The 18,602-nt window shown below is 40.8% G+C and overlaps 1 protein-coding gene across 7 annotated transcripts in view; it reads left to right on the forward strand.

Moving 5' to 3' along the window:
• Nucleotides 1–18,602, forward strand: part of Rhot1 (ras homolog family member T1) — a 74,684-nt gene that overhangs the window by 28,957 nt on the left and 27,125 nt on the right. For all 7 annotated transcript variants that reach the window (XM_057774616.1, XM_057774619.1, XM_057774622.1 and 4 more), the window contains exons 7-11: nucleotides 3,053–3,161; nucleotides 3,516–3,617; nucleotides 12,860–12,958; nucleotides 13,408–13,516; nucleotides 14,516–14,636. In XM_057774616.1, the coding sequence (XP_057630599.1) occupies nucleotides 3,053–3,161; nucleotides 3,516–3,617; nucleotides 12,860–12,958; nucleotides 13,408–13,516; nucleotides 14,516–14,636 (540 nt within the window). The remainder of the gene's footprint in view (nucleotides 1–3,052; nucleotides 3,162–3,515; nucleotides 3,618–12,859; nucleotides 12,959–13,407; nucleotides 13,517–14,515; nucleotides 14,637–18,602) is intronic.

Genomic DNA, 18,602 nt, shown 5'->3' on the forward strand with positions numbered 1-18,602 from the left:
CAAATAAATAAATAAATAAATTAGATAGCTTATATATAACTTCTCTAATATGCTCTGGAAATCTTTATTTAGGAATTCATGCAAGGAGGTTCTATGCAGTTCCTTGGAAGATACAAGTGTGATGGGGAAAAAGGCAAGAGAACACATTCAGTAACTTTTACATAGAATGGTAGTTCTCTGCACAAATGTTTTCAATTGTTTTTGTTGTTTCAAGATAGGGTTTCACTGTGTATTTGTGGCTTTCCTGGAACTCACTATGTAGAGCAGGATGGCCTCAAACCCACAGAAATCTGCCTGCTGCCTCTCCCTCCCGAGTGCTAGGATTAAACGCATGTGTCGCGATCCCCCCTCGGCCAGCAAGAAGGATGCAACACCGGAGCTCTTCTTGCTAAGCAGTTTATTCAGGATCTTATTCACAGCAATCTTTCTCCCTCTCTCCCTCTTTCCCTCTCTCCCTCTGCAAACCTCTCCCAGCCCTTAAGTAGGCCTGGGCCGCCAACCCCAGATTGCCAGGTGGGCACTGCCCATAGGTCCACGCATATGCAAGCAGCTGACAATCATTGCGTGATAATAGCATAAGTCAGGCCTAGTTGATATTAGGAGTTGATTATCACAGAGAGCACTCGCTTTCGGGATCGCGGAGGGCGGAAGCCAGCACCATTAGGTGCGACTCCACGCAGCTCTCTACACGCATGCGCCAGGACCACCAAGCATATGATTTCAGTTTTAAGTCAAAAAAAAAATTTCCTTCAGCCGGGCGGTGGTGGCGCACGCCTTTAATCCCAGCACTCGGGAGGCAGAGGCAGGTGGATCTCTGTGAGTTCGAGACCAGCCTGGTCTACAAGAGCTAGTTCCAGGACAGGCTCCAAAACCACAGAGAAACCCTGTCTCGAAAAAACAAAAAAAAAACAAAAAACAAAAAATTTCCTTCCAGTATTTAATTGGACAAACACTATTTTTATTATCCTTCCTTCCTCTTTCTCTCTTTCTCTTTCTTTCCTTTCTCTTTTTCTCCCTTCTGTTTTTTTGTTGTTGTTGTTTTGATAAAATCTCACAATATAGACTGACTTGACTTCACAGAGTTCCACTTGCCTCTACCTCCCAAGTGCTGGGATTAAAGGTGCATTTATGCCTGGCCTTCAGTCATTATTTATTTGTTTATTATTTTAACCTTTGAGACAAGTTCTCACCTTGTAGACTGGGCTGAACTCAAACTCACAAAGATCTGTCTGCCTCCTGAGTGCTGCTGTTAAATGTTTGTGCCACCACTCCTGGCCCAACATCTTAATCTTTTTTAAAAAAGTGATTTATTTACTTGTTTTTTTATATGTATGTATGAAGTTTGTTGCACTTTGTGCATGCTGCAGAGGCTATAAGAGGTCATCAGATCTTCTGTAACTGGAGTTAGAATTGCTGGTGAGCCCACCATGTGGGTGCTGCGAGCAAAATTCAGGTCCTTTGGAAGAGCACTGAGCCATCTCTCCAGCTCCCATTTTAATCTTTTTAAATGTTAGGAAAATCATGTTTTAAATATTAATTGTATACATCCAGCTCCTGGCTCAGTTTTTCAGAATTCTTTTTGAGCATTTGTTCTTTCCTGCTCTGGAAATCTGATGCTCCTGTCTTTCTTCCTTATGGACAGGAAACTGTGACTTAGGGCCTTCAGCTCTGTGTTGACTCTTCATTGTTTCTTAAGCTTTGCAGTGAGTTACTGACAAATTGAAAGAAAAGAGTGACTCTCAGCTGTCCAGTGCTGTTAGCCACTTGTCTTTGTGACAATTTAAGTTAATTGAAATGAAATAAAACTTAATTCTAAGTTCCCCTGATGTACTCGTTCACATTTCAGAAGCACAGTACCTATCTGTGGCTAGTGGTTATGGTTAATAGTGCTGCTAAAGACAGTCATCTTCTCAGTAGGGGTCACCACATGCCTTTAGTCTCCACAAGGGATTCCACGAGTTTTAGCCAGCCTGGTCTATATTTCGAGTTCTAGGACAGCCAGGATTATTTAGAAAGACCCAGTCTCAAAAAGCAAAGAAAAAAGACCATCATCATAGAATGTTGTATTGGACAGTGATGCCTTAAAGGCCACAATGCCCACATGTTCTTGCCGCTCTCTCCTTGTTGGAGCTACTTCTAGGAAGGCCTCTCTGGAGAAGAGCATACTTTGGCCAGTATCTAGGAAGAGCCAACTTTTGCCACTGAATTTAGAAACTTTGGCTAAATTTAGAAATTATCACTAAAATACTGTGGCTGCTTTGTGGACCTTGTTTTATTTTTATTTAATCTCATTTCATTTTACAGATGTAGACTCTCACTATATTTCCCAGGCTATTCTCAAACTTGTAATCTTCCTGCTTCTTTCTCCAGGTAGTCAGGATGAAAGTTTATACCACTATGCTTTGCTGGTGGCCTTTGTGGGGCCATGTACAAGTGTCTTGTCGCTTGAAGCTGTAGTGTGTGTAAATGCAGTCATGGGTGAACTTGTCCTTGATTTTCATGTTTTTCTTCCTTGAAGCACAGGAGGACACTTACTTTCCTGAGTATTGATTTTCCCCAGACTGCTGTACTTTTTCACCTTATTGTTTATTTGTTTTGAGACAGGTTCTCCCTGTGTAGTGTAAACTGGTCTTAAACTCAAAATCCTCCTGTCTCAGTCCCCCAATTGGTGGCATTATATGTATGCACTGCCATACCTGTATAAACCTTATATTTTTCAGTAACTTTTTCCCTAAGCCTGCAGTTTATTTTTGGTTTGTACCTGATCTTCCTCCTGATCACCCCCACCCAGTCAGGAACGTTTTTCTAAATGCCCTTATACTTAGAAGAGTTTGTGACTTGAAATAGGTATTGACTGATTGAATGAACCTACTCTCTAGGGGCCTTGGCCTTGTGTGTGTGTGTGTGTGTAGAGAAAGAGAGAGTATAGCAGAGAAGTTATGTTGGGAAGACAAGATTAAAATTTTTTTAGTTAGAATGGGTAATGATTTAAGTGAAAATATAAATCTAACATCTCTTTTTCTTTATTGCATTAATGCCCTGTTTATTTCAGGCTGCCTTTGATATTGGTTGGGAACAAATCTGATCTGGTGGAATATAGCAGTATGGAGACTATCCTTCCTATTATGAACCAGTATACAGAAATAGAAACCTGTGTGGAGGTATGCCTCATGGGAAGCAGGGATTGTGTGGGATGGAGTAAATTTTCTGTTTTTTGTGAAGTCATATAAACCAAATGAAACATAGAATTTAAAAGTTTTCCTCTAAAGCTCTATGGAGACATTTGTACTTTCTACAAAGGAAAATTTATTTTTCAGTTTCTTCAAGGAACCTTAACTCTTAACTTACTGGCTTTTTTTTTTCCCCACTAAACCGAGTGGATGTAGCTGTAGAGAAATTGAGAAGTCCTGAGAATGGGAGGGGTTCCAAGGAGGAATTGTTTTTAGCTATCATAATTGATTCAGAATTTAAAATTTAAAAAATTTAAAACTTTTATTTTTATTTTTTTTTTTTAGTGTTCAGCAAAAAACCTGAAGAATATATCAGAGCTGTTTTATTATGCACAGAAAGCTGTTCTTCATCCTACAGGGCCTCTTTACTGCCCAGAGGAGAAAGAGGTAACCCAGGCTGTGCTCTGTTGGCTTGAATGATACAATATGCTTGTGGGTTTTAGTACTGTTAAACATTTTAAAAGATGAAGCTATTTAAATCTATTTGTGTTGCTTATTAAATTGTTAAATTGAGTGTTCTGCTTCAGGGACGCTGACATTGTGTCTCCATAAAGTTTCCAGTTTAAGTTTCTTTCAGATAGTGCCACCGACACACAGAACTGGCGACACTAGCAAAACAGCCAAGACTCAATTAATTGTTTACTTACTTGGCAGCTATAAAATCTATCAACTTCTCCCTTAATTTTCTATGTATGTATTTTGTGAGTTGGACGTGTGCCATGACGTGCCTATAGCGGTCAGAGACAGCTTGTGGTAGTCAGTTCTCTCTTCCCTCTCTTTGGGTCCAGTGTCAGACTTGGTAGCAGATATTCTTTACCCGCTAATCGATCTCATCAGTCTGAAAAAAATCTATGAATCTAAGCAAAAACTCGGGTAGAATTTTGGTTTTTTTTTTTGTTTTTTGTTTTGTTTCAGTAATTGATCTCAGGGTTTCTTTTATGCATAGTACGTGAGTGTGCTACCCTTGAGCTACATTCTTGGACCTCTTAAAAGTTTTTTTCCTGGGTACATGTGATGTAACTTGGATATGCTTTCATAGCTAAGAAATACAGTAATTCCATTAAGAAATACCTAGAATTTAATAAAAAATTTGTAATAGATTTAAAATTCATTTCTTAAAGATCTATAACACAAAGTTTACATCTTTCATGCATACAGTTGAGTTTTAGTATATTCAGAAAGTTACATACCTCATAAGGAACTCCACTGCCTTCTATTCTTCCCCGCCCTCTTTGTCCCACCCTGCCGATCCGCTTTGTCTCTCCTGGATGGTCCCTGACAGTGGCGTCACCAATGAGTAGCTTTTAATTCTCTCTGCTTCACTAGCACTGTGTTCAAGGTTCACTCACGTTGTAGTGTGTATCTATTTAATTTCTTCTAGTTAAATAAAATGCCATCATATGGAGAGAACAACTCTTCTTTATCCTTTGGTGTCTACTGAAGAAGCTTCTTCCTTTTGACTATTGTGAATGGACTGCTGTTAATGTTAACTTGTTCACAAGTTTTTTGGTTTTTTTTTCTTCAAACACCTGTTTTCAGTTTTTTCAATAAGTAACAAGACCGTTGTATGTTTAACTGAGGGAGGAACCACCAGATAGATATTCCTACAGTAGCAGCGAAATTGCCCATTCCCACCTGCCATATAAAGATTTAAGTTTTGTTTGTTTGTTTGTTTTTTGAGACAGGGTTTCTCCATGTAGGTTTTACTGTCCTGGAACTCATTCTGTAGACCAGGCTGTCCTTGAACTCACAGAGATCTGCCTGCCTCTGCTTCCTTAATACTGGGATTGAAGAAGTGTGCCACCACTGTCAGGCAATATCCAATTTCTTTTCTCTTCTTTTCCCTTTCTCCCTCCATTTTCCTCCTCTTCTCCCCTCCCGTCCTCTATCTTGCCCTCCCCTCCTATCTCTCTCTCCCCCCTGCCCCTCTTATGTATCTCTGACTGTCTGGAGTTTACTTTGTAGACCAGTCTAGACTTGAACTCACAGGGATTCCCCTGCCTCCGCCTCCCGAGTGCTGGGATTAAAGATGTATGCCACCACTTTTTTTCTGTCTGTGTCCTCTCTCCCCATTCTCTCATTCTCATGGGTCCTGGGGTGTGTTTATATTATGTGATGTATAGCTGAGGATGACTTGGGAGTTTCTGATTCTCCTACCTTTCTTTCCCAAGTGTTAGGATTACTGGTATTCACTTCCGTACCCAAATGAAATTTCCAACTTATTTACATCTTTGCCAGCAGTCATTTATGCTTTTGGTCTTTTGGTTTATTACATTCATCCTAGAAAATATCACTTTGGAGCTGGAGAAATGGATTAGCAGTTAAGAGCACTGATTGCTCTTCCAGAGGACCCAGATTCAATTCCTAGTACTCACGTGGTAGCTAGCCACTGTCTAACTCCAAGATTTGACACCCACACACAGCACACAGACATGCATGCAGGCAAAACACCAATGCACATAAAAGAAAATAATAAACTAAAAAAAAAGAAAATCCCAGTTTATTTCATTGTTATTTTAATTTATATTACCCTGATGGCTAATAATTTAAACAATTTTTTTTTTTTTTGATTTTTCGAGACAGGGTTTCTCCGTAGCTTTTGGTTCCTGTCCTGGAGCTAGCTCTTGTAGACCAGGCTGGCCTCGAACTCACAGAGATCCGCCTGCCTCTGCCTCCTGAGTGCTGGGATTAAAGGCGTGCGCCACCACTGCCCGGCTTAAACAATTTTTTTTTTTTTTTTTTGGTTTTTCGAGACAGGGTTTCTCTGTGGCTTTGGAGCCTGTCCTGGAACTAGCTCTGTAGACCAGGCTGGTCTTGAACTCACAGAGATCCACCTGCCTCTGCCTCCCGAGTGCTGGGATTAAAGGCGTGCGCCACCATCGCCCGGCAAACAATTTTTATATATCTATTTTGGAGAGATATCTACTTAAGGACTTATGCCCACTTTTTAGTTAGGTTAATTTTTATTTTATTATTTTTTAAAGATTTGTTTATTGTATAGTGTTCTGTCTGCATGTATGCTTGGACACCAGAAGAGGGCACCAGATTTCCTTACAGATGGTTGTGAGCCATTATGTACCTGCTGGCACTTGAAACTCAGGACCTCTGGAAGAGTAGCCAGTGCTCCCTTTCTGTACCTCCCTCCCCACCCAAACTCAGGGTTTCTCTATAGCTTTGGAGCCTTTCCTGAAACTCTAGGCTGGCCTCAAATTCATAGAGATCTGCCTGTCTCTGTCTCCCAGGTGCTGTAATTAAAGGCGTGTGCTATCACAGCCTGGCTCAGCCAGTTCTCTTAACCTCTGAGCCATCTCTCCAGCCCTAGACTAATTTTTATTGAGGTTTGTTGTTGTTGTTTTTGTTTTTTGTTTTTCAAGACAGGATTTCTTTGTAGCTTTGGAGCCTGTCCTGGAACTAGCTCTTGTAGACCAGGCTGGCCTTGAACTCAAAGATATCTGCCTGCCTCTGCCTCCTTAGTGCTGGAACTAAAGGCGTGTGCCACCACTGCCCAGCTTGAGGTCCTGGTTTTTTCTTTTTTGTTTTTTGTTTTTTGAGACAGGGTTTCTCTGTAGCTTTGGAGCCTGTCCTGGAACTCCCTTTGTAGACCAGGCTGGCCTCGAACTCACAGAGATTCACCTGCCTCTGCCTCCCGAGTGCTGAGATTAAAGGTGTGTGCCACCACCGCCTGGCTTTGAGGTACTTTTTTAAAAACAATTTTAGATTTACTTACTTTGTATATGTGAGTATTTTGTCTGCATGTATGTATGTATACCATGTGATGCCTGGTCCTGAGAAGGTTAGAAGAGTATGTCAGATTCCTTGTAGTTGGAATTACAGATGATTGTGAATCAGCCTGTGGCTGGGAATCAAACCTGGGTCCTCTGCAAAAGCAACAATTGCTCTTAACTGTTGAGTCAACTCTCCAACCCCAAGGGTTTTTGTTGTTGTTTTTTTTTTTTTTTTTTTGGTCTCACTGTGTAGCTCTGTCTGTCCTTGCACTCACTTTATAGGATCCACCTGCTTCTGCCTTCCCAGTGGTAGGATTCCTTAATTCCTTAGTCGTATCACTACTGTCCTGAGGTGAAATAAAATTTTGGAGGGCTGGAAGGATGGCTCAGGCATTAAGAGCATTTCCTTGTTTTCCAGAGGTCCTGAGTCCACATCCTTGTCCTTTTCAGGCACTCTCACATATGTGGCATGTTGACAGACAGACACACAGAAAGAAATCTAAAAATAAATAAAAATTTGAAGTTTATAATATTGTTGAGTAGTTGGTAAAAAAAAATTGAGACCCACCAGCCAAACTTGGCTTTTTTACAACCTATGAGCTATGAATACATTTTATGTATTTTTAATTATTGAAAAAAGTAAAAATGAACTGTGTTTTGTGATATGTAAAAACTGTGTTCCACTGGTATACCAGCCGTCCTTGTTATGTTTGTGGCTGTGGTGAGCAGTTGGAGCAGTGCTGCTGTTTAGGACTGCCAGCCCCACTGCTGCCTAGTGTCCCACTCACTTCCCGAGTGCCTCTCCCCATTCCAGTGCAAGACAAATGGCAAGGAGATATTCAGTAGCAAAGCTCTTACAGTTGTAAACCCAGACTTCAGTTGCAGCATTGTTCTTTAGGCTTTGATGCAGGCCCCAGGAAATTTCCACGCTCCATAGTCTATCTCACTCTGTAGCTGATTTTCTCCCAGACCTCTAACTGGAAGTGATGACTGCAGTGTAGTCACATCCGCAAATACAGATGCCAAGGGAGGATCCAATGCATCTATATATGCCTTCCAACTCACGGATTTTCCCAGCTAAAATCATGTGGGGCTGGCGAGATGTCTCATTGCATAACGTGCCTTGCCACTAAGCCTGTCAGCCTGAGATCAATCCCTGGGACCTGCATAGCGGAAGGAGAGAACCAACTTTTGAGGCGTCACCTCTGACCTTCATGCTTGTGCTGTGGCACAGTCATGCTTCTCCAATCCCCCAATAAATAAATAAAGATAATTAAAAAAATATGTTGTGAGCCGGGCGGTGGTGGCGCACGCCTTTAATCCCAGCACTCGGGAGGCAGAGGCAGGCGGATCTCTGTGAGTTCGAGGCCAGCCTGGTCTACAAGAGCTAGTTCCAGGACAGGAACCAAAAAGAGAAACCCTGTCTCGAAAATTTAAAAAAAGAAAAAAATGTTGTGCAGCTAGGTGTGGTGGCACACACTTTTAATCCCAGCACTCAGGAGGCAGAGATAGGAGGAACTCTGATTTTGAGGCCAGCCTGGTCTACATAGCAACTGCATAGAGAGACCCTGTCTCAAGAAGAAAAAGAAAAGCAAAAAACATGATGATAAATATATGTCAGTATTTGGCAGTAGAGATCACTACAAAAAACAACAAAAATGTGAAGTCTCACTTCAGATCAGCGATGATGTATAAGCATTTACAGCTGATCTAACATTGAATTCCAAGTTCCCTTCAGGAGAATTCTTTGGCTTGTTGGTTGGTTTTGTTTTTAGTTTTTTTGTTTTTTTCATTTTTGTTTTTGTTTTGTCTTTTTTAAGACAGGATTTCTCTTTATAACTTTGGAGCCTGTCCTGGAACTTTGTAGAACAGGCTGAACTCATACACCTGCCTCTGCCTCCTAAATGCTGGGATTAAAGTTGAGCATCACCACACCCAGCTGTTTGTATTTTTGAGACAGGATGTCTCTGTGTAGTCCTGGCTGTCCTAGAACTCTGTAGACCAGGCTGGCTTCAAGGTCATAGTCAAGGAAATTTAGAAAATATTTTGAATTATTAGAATTTACCTCAGAGGCCTTTACCTCAGTGATACATTAAATTCCCTATTAGTTTTTTTGTTTGTTTTTGTTTTGTTTTGTTGAGACAGGGTTTCTCTGTGTAGCCGTTTGTCCTGGAACTCACCATAGAGTGCTGGGATTAAAGATGTATGCCAGTACCTCCTTAGTTTATTCTAAGTTCTTGAACTATTGCTCTGTACTTAGGCCTATTATCAGTTCCTCTAATCTGCTGATCCCCTGCCCTTCCTGCAGTCCCTAAATAAAGCTATCTGCTACCCAGCCCACAGGTATATCTGATAATAAATACCATAGAAAGTTTTCAAGTTTTAGACTATATATTGTTTTATATGTGTACAAGCTTTAAGTTTAAGCTTTACTAGAATTTTTTTTGACAGGGTTAAGAGTATGCACTACTCTTGTAGAGGACCTGAGTTCAGTGCCCAGTACCCACATGTGCCGCCTCACACTGGCTGTAACTGCATCTCCAACAGCTCTGGCCTCCAAGGACACTCACACTCAAGTGCATATACCTGCGCACACACAATTAAAAGTAATTTTTTTGTTTGTTTTTTTTGGAGACAGGGTTTCTCTGTGGTTTTGGAGCCTGTCCTGGAACCAGCTCTTGTAGACCAGGCTGGTCTCGAACTCACAGAGATCCACCTGCCTCTGCCTCCCAAGTGCTGGGATTAAAGGCGTGCGCCACCACTGCCCGGCCTTAAAAGTAATTTTTAAAAACATTTTTTTTTTTTTGTTTCTTCCCTCACTTATTTGTATGTGTGTACACAGTGTGTCTGTCTGCATGGGTGAGTATAGGTCAGAGGATAACATTTGGGAGTTGGTTCCCTTATTTCCACCATGTTCATCCTGATGGCCTAACTCAGGTCTTTGGGCTTGTAGGCAGGCATCTTTACTGCTGAGCTATTATCCAGCCCCAAATTCTGCAACTTAGTTTCATATTATAGTCACAACTATTCTCATTATTTTTTTTCCTCTGGGTAGTCATAGGAATGGCATTATAAGTTAATGAATATGTCTTATCATTCTGCTGTCTTATTTCTCTGATTCTCTGGTATGAAATGGGTTCATGAGACTCTGCCGCCAGGCCAGGTGGTGGGCCTTTAATCCCAGCACTCAGGAGGCAGAGGTAGGCTGATCTCTGTGAGTTCGAGGCCAAAGTGATCTACAGGACGAGTTCCAGGATAGGCTCTAAAACTACAGAGAAACCCTGTCTCAAAAAACAAACGAAAAGACTCTACTTCCAGAAAATATATGTAAAACTTAATAAGCACTCCTTATAACAAACTGTACTAAAAATGACTTTAAAGAAATTTTGCGGTTTCTTTTTAATATGACATACTCTTGCGAGAGAGGGTAGGGAGCCAATATGAATGGATCTACCTCCAAGTTCAAATAAACTTCAGTGATCTTCAGGTGTGACAGTATATGCCCTTAATCTCAGCATTTGGGAGGCAGAGGCAGGATCTCTGTGAGTTCAAAGCCAGCCCTGTCTACATTATCAGGAAGACACAGAGAAATCCTATCTCAAAAAAAAAAAAAAATCTTGCTGGTGATTTTTTTCCCCCTGAATAGTGTTGGGGATTGAACCCATAGCCTCAGGCATGCTACACAAGCATCTCCCGCTGTACTACATCCTACATCATTAGTCTCCAGACGTCTTTTGTTCAGTATTGTTGACAGTGATCACCCTGGAGACAAGTATGGACCTTTGTGTGGGGTGCGTTTGTCTATACATGTGACCAGAGATTGATGTCAGGATGTTTTTCCTCAATTATCATCATACTTTGTTTTGTTTGTTTTTGTTTTTCAAGACTGGGTTTCTCTGTGAAACATTCCTGGCTGTCCTGTAACTCTCTCTGAAGACCAGGCTAGCCTCGAACTCACAGAGATTCACCTGCCTCTGCCTCCTAAATGCTGGGATTAAAGGCATGCACCAGCACCGCCCAACTCCTTCATATTTTTTGAGATAGGCTCTCTCACTAAACCTAAAACTTGCTCTTTCATCTAGTCTTGTTGACCAGCATGCTCAGAGACCTGCCTGTCTCTACTCTAGCACTAGGTTTTCAGACATGGGTCTATGCCAGGCTTTTACATAGCTTCTATAGATCCAGACTCAGGTCTTCATGCTTCTGCCGAAAGTACTGACTGAGCTATCTCAATAGCTCCATGAACCTTATTCTTGGGTAATCAGATATTTTATCCTTTATATGTCCTAAAATAATTAAGGAATTTGCCAAATAAATTTCTCACCATTACTTATATGTTTTATAAATCTCAAAAAGACAAGATTTACTTTCAAAATGTAAATAATCTTATAATGGCAACTAAGTAAAAGTCATATACTTTCTAACCAGTGAAATTTTGTAAGCTATTTGTGAATAATCTCATTTTTTACCCAACTTTTTACATCTGCTTGGAGTGAATAAAAACATTGAGTTCTTTTGCCTGAGCTTATAACTCAGTGCTTGCTTAGCAGAAGGCTCTGGGTTTGATGCCCAGCATGTATTTATTCTGGTATGCACACATACACAGAACCAGGCCTGATGTCATATGCTTGTAATCCTAGCACTCAGGCTGAGGTATGATGATTCAAAGTTTGAGACTAGCCTGAGCTATATTATTGCAAGGCCATGTGTCAGCAAAAAGGGGGAAGGGAGAGAAAGATAGAACATAATTAAAGTCATGGGCTTGCTTTGCTGTTCATGCTGGGTCGGACATGATCCAGTTACTTGGGAGGCTAAACTTGGGCAATTAAGTGAGACCTTGACTCAAAATACAAAGTAAAAAAGGTGGCTGGAGTAAACTGCACAAGTGTGAGGGTCTGAGTTCAGATCTTCAGAACCCACGTAAAGCTGGATACACTAGCCTGTGTCTATAATCCCAGTGCTTCTCTGTCAAAAAGTGAAGGTGAGAAAGGAAAATTCCCATAAGCAGACAATAGACTCTGTCTCAGACAAGGTGAAGATGAGCACTGACAGGCAAACTGTACTCTGATTTGTACATGTAAGCACCATGGCACATGTACAAAATATGGGGGGGGGGGTGAAGTTTAAAAAGGATTGCAGAAAAACTGAGCGGTGGTTGTGCATGCTTTTAATCCCAGCACTCAGGAGGCAGAAATAGGTGGATCTCTGTGGCCAGCTTGGGCTACAAGAGCTGGTTCTAGGACAGGCTCCAAAGCTGTACAGAGAAACCCTGTCTTGAAAAACCAGGAGTTAAAAAAAAAAAAAAATAAGAAAAGATTGAGGAGATGGCACAGTTATAGAGTGTTTGCCTAGCAAGCCGTAGGTTCGGTCCTCTATGCTTAAAAGAAAAAAAGGAAATTGCTTAGCTTCGGTTCTTTATGTTATCAGTTTTATTTATTTATTTTTATTTTTAAGATTTATTTTAGCCGGGCGGTGGTGGCGCACGCCTTTAATCCCAGCACTTGGGAGGCAGAGGCAGGTGGATCTCTGTGAGTTCGAGACCAGCCTGGTCTACAAGAGCTAGTTCCAGGACAGGCTCCAAAACCACAGAGAAACCCTGTCTCGAAAAAAAAAAAAAAAAAAAAAAAAGATTTATTTTATTATGTATACAATGTTCTGTCTGTATGCCTGCAGGCCAGAAGAGGGCACCAAACCTCATTGCAGATGGTTGTGAGCCACCATGTGGTTGCTGGGAATTGAACTCAGGACCTATGGAAGAGCAGGCAATGCTCTTAACCACTGAGCCATCTCTCCAGCCCCCCATGTTATCAGTTTTTGATGTTAAATAAAAACTATCAAAAGTTTTCTAAACTTTGTGAAAAATGTATTTTAAATCATTTTGTTTCTTTTCTCACTGTTGTGTAGATGAAACCAGCTTGTATAAAAGCCCTCACTCGTATATTTAAAATATCCGATCAAGATAATGACGGCACTCTGAACGATGCCGAACTCAACTTCTTTCAGGTAACTGTCTTTAGCTTCAGATTAAGAATGGTTAGATTAGCAGTATGCCACTAAGCAACCTGTTTTCTTATCTGCAAAGCGATCACGTTCAACTATTAAATCTTAACTTATGAAAAGCCTATTATGCCTAGGAACTGAGACTTTTTTGATAATTTGGGGTTGTGGTATTCAGTGGGTGTGTGAAGAATGATGAACTCTGAAGAGCTGTGCTTTCTGGATTTTGTATTATGTGACCACACAAAGACTGTATGTTTCTGAAAGAGAACGAGGAGTGTGACAGGGTTCTTTCTTCAAGTAGGACATACTTTGCTTAAATAATAAGAAATAGAGATGACATTTACTTGTTTATTTTGGTTGAAGCACTTAGTTTTTTTAAATAAGCACTTTTGTATTTGTGTATTATATGATGGTTTGTTTTTACATTTATTTTATTTTATGTTTTTTGCTAGAGAATTTGTTTCAATACTCCTTTAGCTCCTCAAGCTCTGGAAGATGTCAAGAATGTGGTCAGAAAGCACTTAAGTGACGGTGTGGCTGACAGTGGGTTGACGCTGAGAGGTAGGGGATGGCTTCTTCATCACTTTCTCCTCAGGGGCCTTACATGTAGGGCCAACACTGCATCAATCGTATTTCTGCCCATTTCCTACCCCTTTAAATTTAATATTTCCAATTAGTATTATTTATACGTTAGGGAAATGTTAGTATTGGTGGGAGATTATTATCTTTATTGTCAGTATAAATTAGAGGTAGGGATATTAGTTAGATTAGCTATGCAGACAATATGAGGGAAAGATACATACAACAAACATGTTACATGTTATATGTTACATGTAACAGGCATGTTACATATTAAGCCGTCTTTAGGAAAAAATTACTTTTAGGGACTGTGTATATGAGTCAATTTTCCAATTGTAGTGTTTCTTGTTGAGTATATTGCTGAATTATGGTGTTGTAATTTTTAAAAAATTCCATGAGGAGAAGTCACACTGTGCAACAAGGCTCACATAGGAGAATTAATGAAAGAGAAGAGAGAAGGGAGCAGCGAGGGGGGCAGAGACCAGACCCTGGGGACAGGAGTGGCAGAAGACAAAGGGGAGGAGGAAGAGAGGGGGGAGAGAAAGGAGAGAAAAAGAGACTGAAGGTGAGCAGTAGCACAGGTGCACAGGAGGTGCTTCTAGTACCTGCAGCTGAGAACTGTCCTGTCAGGACCCTAAGGGCAGGCCAGTACAGATGCCTGAATACTAACATATGCTGTAATAAAAAATGAAATTAAAGCCCAGACTTTTCCATTATAGAAGTATGTGAGGGGGCCTGTACATCATTCTCATTTGTTTTCATCATGTGGCTCTGGCTGTCATTGTGCTCCTTTAGATGTTACTTTGTCTCTTTTGTCCATTGCTTGCTCTTGCAGAGCTGGGTGTTTATGGGAAATGAGTCTGAAGTGAGCTCTTCCAGACACTTGAGTGCTCACAAATCCAGCTCACATTGTATGCTTTCCTCCCTGCCATAGTTAACAGTCTTCACATCAATTGTATTTACTGATTTACTTTATTTCAGGTTTTCTCTTTTTGCATACACTTTTTATCCAGAGGGGAAGGCATGAGACTACTTGGACTGTGCTCCGACGATTCGGTTATGATGATGATCTGGATCTGACGCCTGAGTACTTGTTCCCCCTGTAGGTACCTCGGCTTTCTGATTTATCTCACTTGCCAAGTATTTTTAAGTTTTATTTTGTTTATGCATAATTCTTAAGTGCCTTGTGACTAATTTAGAATTATAGGCAGTTTCTCAACTTTGGCACTCTGACATTTTGGAACAGAGAATATTTTGAGTCTCTCTATTTAGTTCTAGCTGTCCTGGAACTCACACTGTAGGCCAGGCTGGCCTAGAACTCAGAGATCTGCCTGCCTCTGCCTTCCAAGTGCTGAGATTGAAGGCATGGTGCCACCATGCCTGATCAGAAAATTCTTTATTGTAGAGATTGTCCTGTCCTCTTCACTATAGGATCATGGTGAGCAGATGCTTAAATGACAGTAATACCTCTTCTTTCAGTTGTGACAAGCGAAAATGTCCTTTCATAAGCAAAATCATCCACAGTTGAGAGTTGGTACTTAATACAGCACTATGTAATAAGCACTATTTTTTTCTCTTTCCTTTTTGTTTTTTGAGACAGGGTTTCTTTGGGCAACAGCTCTGGCTTTTTTGTAAACCAGCTTGCTCTGTAGACCAGGCTGCCCTTGAACTCACAGAGATCCCTGTGCCTCTGCCTCCCAAATGCTGAGTTAAAGGTGTGAACCACCACCACCTGGCTACTTTTCTTTATCTATTTATTTACTTAGTTGAAATTTTGTTGTTTTAAGGTAGGTTTTCACTGTGCAGATGAGGCTGGCCTTGAACGGCCTTTGCTTTTCAAGTGTTGGGATTACAGATTTGTGCCCCATACCCAACCTTACAAGTCTTTTGAAAAACTTTTATTGAGAACAGAAGGAATAAAGATACTGTGTAATCATAGTTTTAGAGTCAAAAAATGATGCTTCCCCCTCCCCTTTTGGGTTTTTTTTGTTTGTTTGTTTGTTTGTTTTTTTGAGGCAGGGTTTCTCTGTGTAACAGCCCTGGCTGTCCTAGAACTAGCTCTACAGACCAGGCTGGCCTCGATTCCCCATCACTTTTATGGCCTATTTTTAATTCATGTTCAGCATTTTCTTCCTGAACAACTGATGTGTGTAGATATTTTCCTTTGGTAATACTGTTTGAGTCTTATATATTTAAATGCGGCCTCAATGATGCCCTCTCAGGAGAGACTGGTTGTGGGTGCCTTTTCTCTCCTTTTGGGGATTGTGGTCTGTCATAATTGGGCCTTGATATCTTCTGGCCTTTCTTTCTTCCCTTTTACTCATATTTTACCTTCAGGGTACCACTTCTCTGTCTAAGAATCACACCTCCAGCTGTATGTATAATTGATTAGATTACTGGTCCAATTCTATGTTCTAGGTTGAAACTTAAGGAACCGAATGTCGGCTAAAGTTCAACATAGTTTTTCAATACACACATACTGAACGGTTGAGTTTATCTTCCCTATGCTGTTATGTGGATGGATACATTCTGCAGGAGATTATTCTTACTGTGGGGATGCATGTGTGAGTGTGACATCAGAAGAGGACATTGGTTTTCCTGCGCCATCATTCTCCTACTCATTCTTTTTTTTTTTAATATTTATTTATTTATTTATTATTTGTACAACATTCCTTCCATGTGTGCCCGCAAGCCAGAAGGGGGCGCCAGGTCTCATTATAGATGGCTGTGAGCCACCATGTGGTTGCTGGGAATTGAACTCAGGACCTCTGGAAGAGCAGTCAGTGCTCTTAACCACTGAGCCATCTCTCCAGCCCCTACTTGTTCTTTTGAGATTGGTTTCTTGCTGAACCTGGAGCAACTCTGGCAGCCAGCAAGCCCCCTTGATAAACTTCTTTCCATTTTACTCCGAACCTAGCCCTGGGGTTATAGGTGTTTATGTTACGAAACCCAACTTCTTATGTGGGTTCTGGGGACTTGACCCCACTGAGCTGTCTCTTCAGTTCCAATTATTACTTCAAAAATTTTTTATTTGTCTGGATATTTTGCCTGCATGAATGTCTCTGCACCATGTGTATGTTTGGTACCCAGAGAGGTTAAAAGAGGGCATCTGATACCCTGGAACTGGAATTACAGCAGATGGTGGTTAGCCATCATGTGGGTGCTGGGACTTAAACTGGGATCCTCTGGAAGAGTAGTCTTACATACAGCCTGATCTTAAGGAGGCGTTTTCTCAATTGGGGCTCCTCTCCAATAACTCTACTGTGTCAAGTTGATGTAAACTAGCCAGCACACCTAAAAATAAAAATTAGCCGTGGTGGTATTATGCTCCTTCTGCCCCAACACTTGTGAAGCTGAGACAGTATTCAGAGTGAAAGGAAAAGTATCCGCTCAGCACCCACGATGATGTTCTCAGACCAAGTTCTCAGCACAAAGATTTATTTGCCCCAGAGGGACAGAGGGCAGGGATGGGATAAGAGACAAGGAGAGGAGATGGAGATTGAGGGAGAAGGGAAAGAGGGCAGAGGTATTTGTCACAGAGGGCAAAGGATTGCCTCTGGATAGAGAGGTAACAGATGTGGTACATAGGAACATGGCAGTTTATAAAGGTATAAGGGGAAACCCTGTGTTAGGATGACATATCTAATTTTAACTGGGATGTTAATCAAGTGAGCCAAATGGGGCTTCTGATTGCTGGACTTCAATACTTTGATAGATGGACCTTGGTAGTCAGCTCAAGAGAAGGAAGTGGAAGATAGAAGGACCTTGGTGACTAGCTTTAAGAAAGTAATATAGGGACTGGAGGGATGGCTTAAAGGTTAAAGCAGTAGCTGCTCTTCCAGAGGACCTGGGTTCAATTTCCAGCACCCACATGGCAGCTCACAACTGTCTGTAATTCCAGTTCTACACGATGTGGCACCTCACACACTCATACAAATATACATGTAGCAAAATACCAGTGCAGATAAAATAGAAATAAATTGTTCAAAAAAAAAAAGGAAATTTTAAAAAAGAAAAGGAATGTAATCTACCAGATTTTAACAAGGCAGAGGGAGTGGGGAGAGGGCAAGGTTTGCCAGAGCCACATGCTGGAGTGAGCTAATGTCCCTTCAGAGTCCAGGGTCATTTTGATCTGTGTAGTTCTGGGCCAGTCTTGTCTTAATAATGACATCCTGCCTCAAAAATAAATGAACAAACAAATGAAAAACTCCAAAGCAGCAAATAAACAAAAATAATTTTTAAAAATTCTAAAGTAGAAAGCATGTTTTGTTTTTGTCTTCTGAGCACCTAACCTTTGACAGTTGTTAAATACTATCTCCATGTTTCAACTCATTACAATGTTGCCATTAGGGAGGAGCTGGAGGGATAGCTCAGTGGTTAAGAGCACTAGTTGATCTTACAGAGATATTTGAGTTCAATTCCCAGCAACCACATGGTGATTCACAACCATCTGTGATGAGATATGGCGCCCTCTTCTGGCCTGAAGGTATACATGCAGACAGAATATTATATACATAATAAATCTTTTTTTAAATGTTGCCATTAATATTAAACCTATAGTGTGACTTATATTACTGAATATATGTGTATATATATATATTTTTTCTTTCTTTCTTTGTTTTGTTTTTATGTAGATTTTCTCTGTGTAGTCCTGACTCTCCTGGAACTCACTCTTAAGACCAGGCTGACCCAGAACAGAGATTTGCCTGTCTCTGACTCCTGAGTGCTGGGATTAAAGGCCTGTGCCACCACTGCCCAGCATGAGTATTTATATGTATTTTATGTATGTGAGTGCCTAATTTTCATCCATACCAGAAGATGGAATCAGATGCCATTACAGATGGTTGTGAGCCACCATGCTGAGGATTGAACTCAGGAACTCTGGAAGGACAGTCAGGTGCTCTTAACCATCAAGCCACCTCTCCAGCCCCAAATATATTTTTATAAATTCATAAAAATATAGTCTATTACCAAAAAATAAAAAAATCCATGAAAACTTAGAACTAGAAGACAATTACCTTTATGTTCATTACCTACACTCAGTCCTTCCCTATCCCTAATACTGACT

The sequence above is a fragment of the Chionomys nivalis genome, chromosome 7 (genome assembly GCF_950005125.1).
Source record: "Chionomys nivalis chromosome 7, mChiNiv1.1, whole genome shotgun sequence".
Lineage (NCBI taxonomy): Eukaryota > Metazoa > Chordata > Mammalia > Rodentia > Cricetidae > Chionomys > Chionomys nivalis.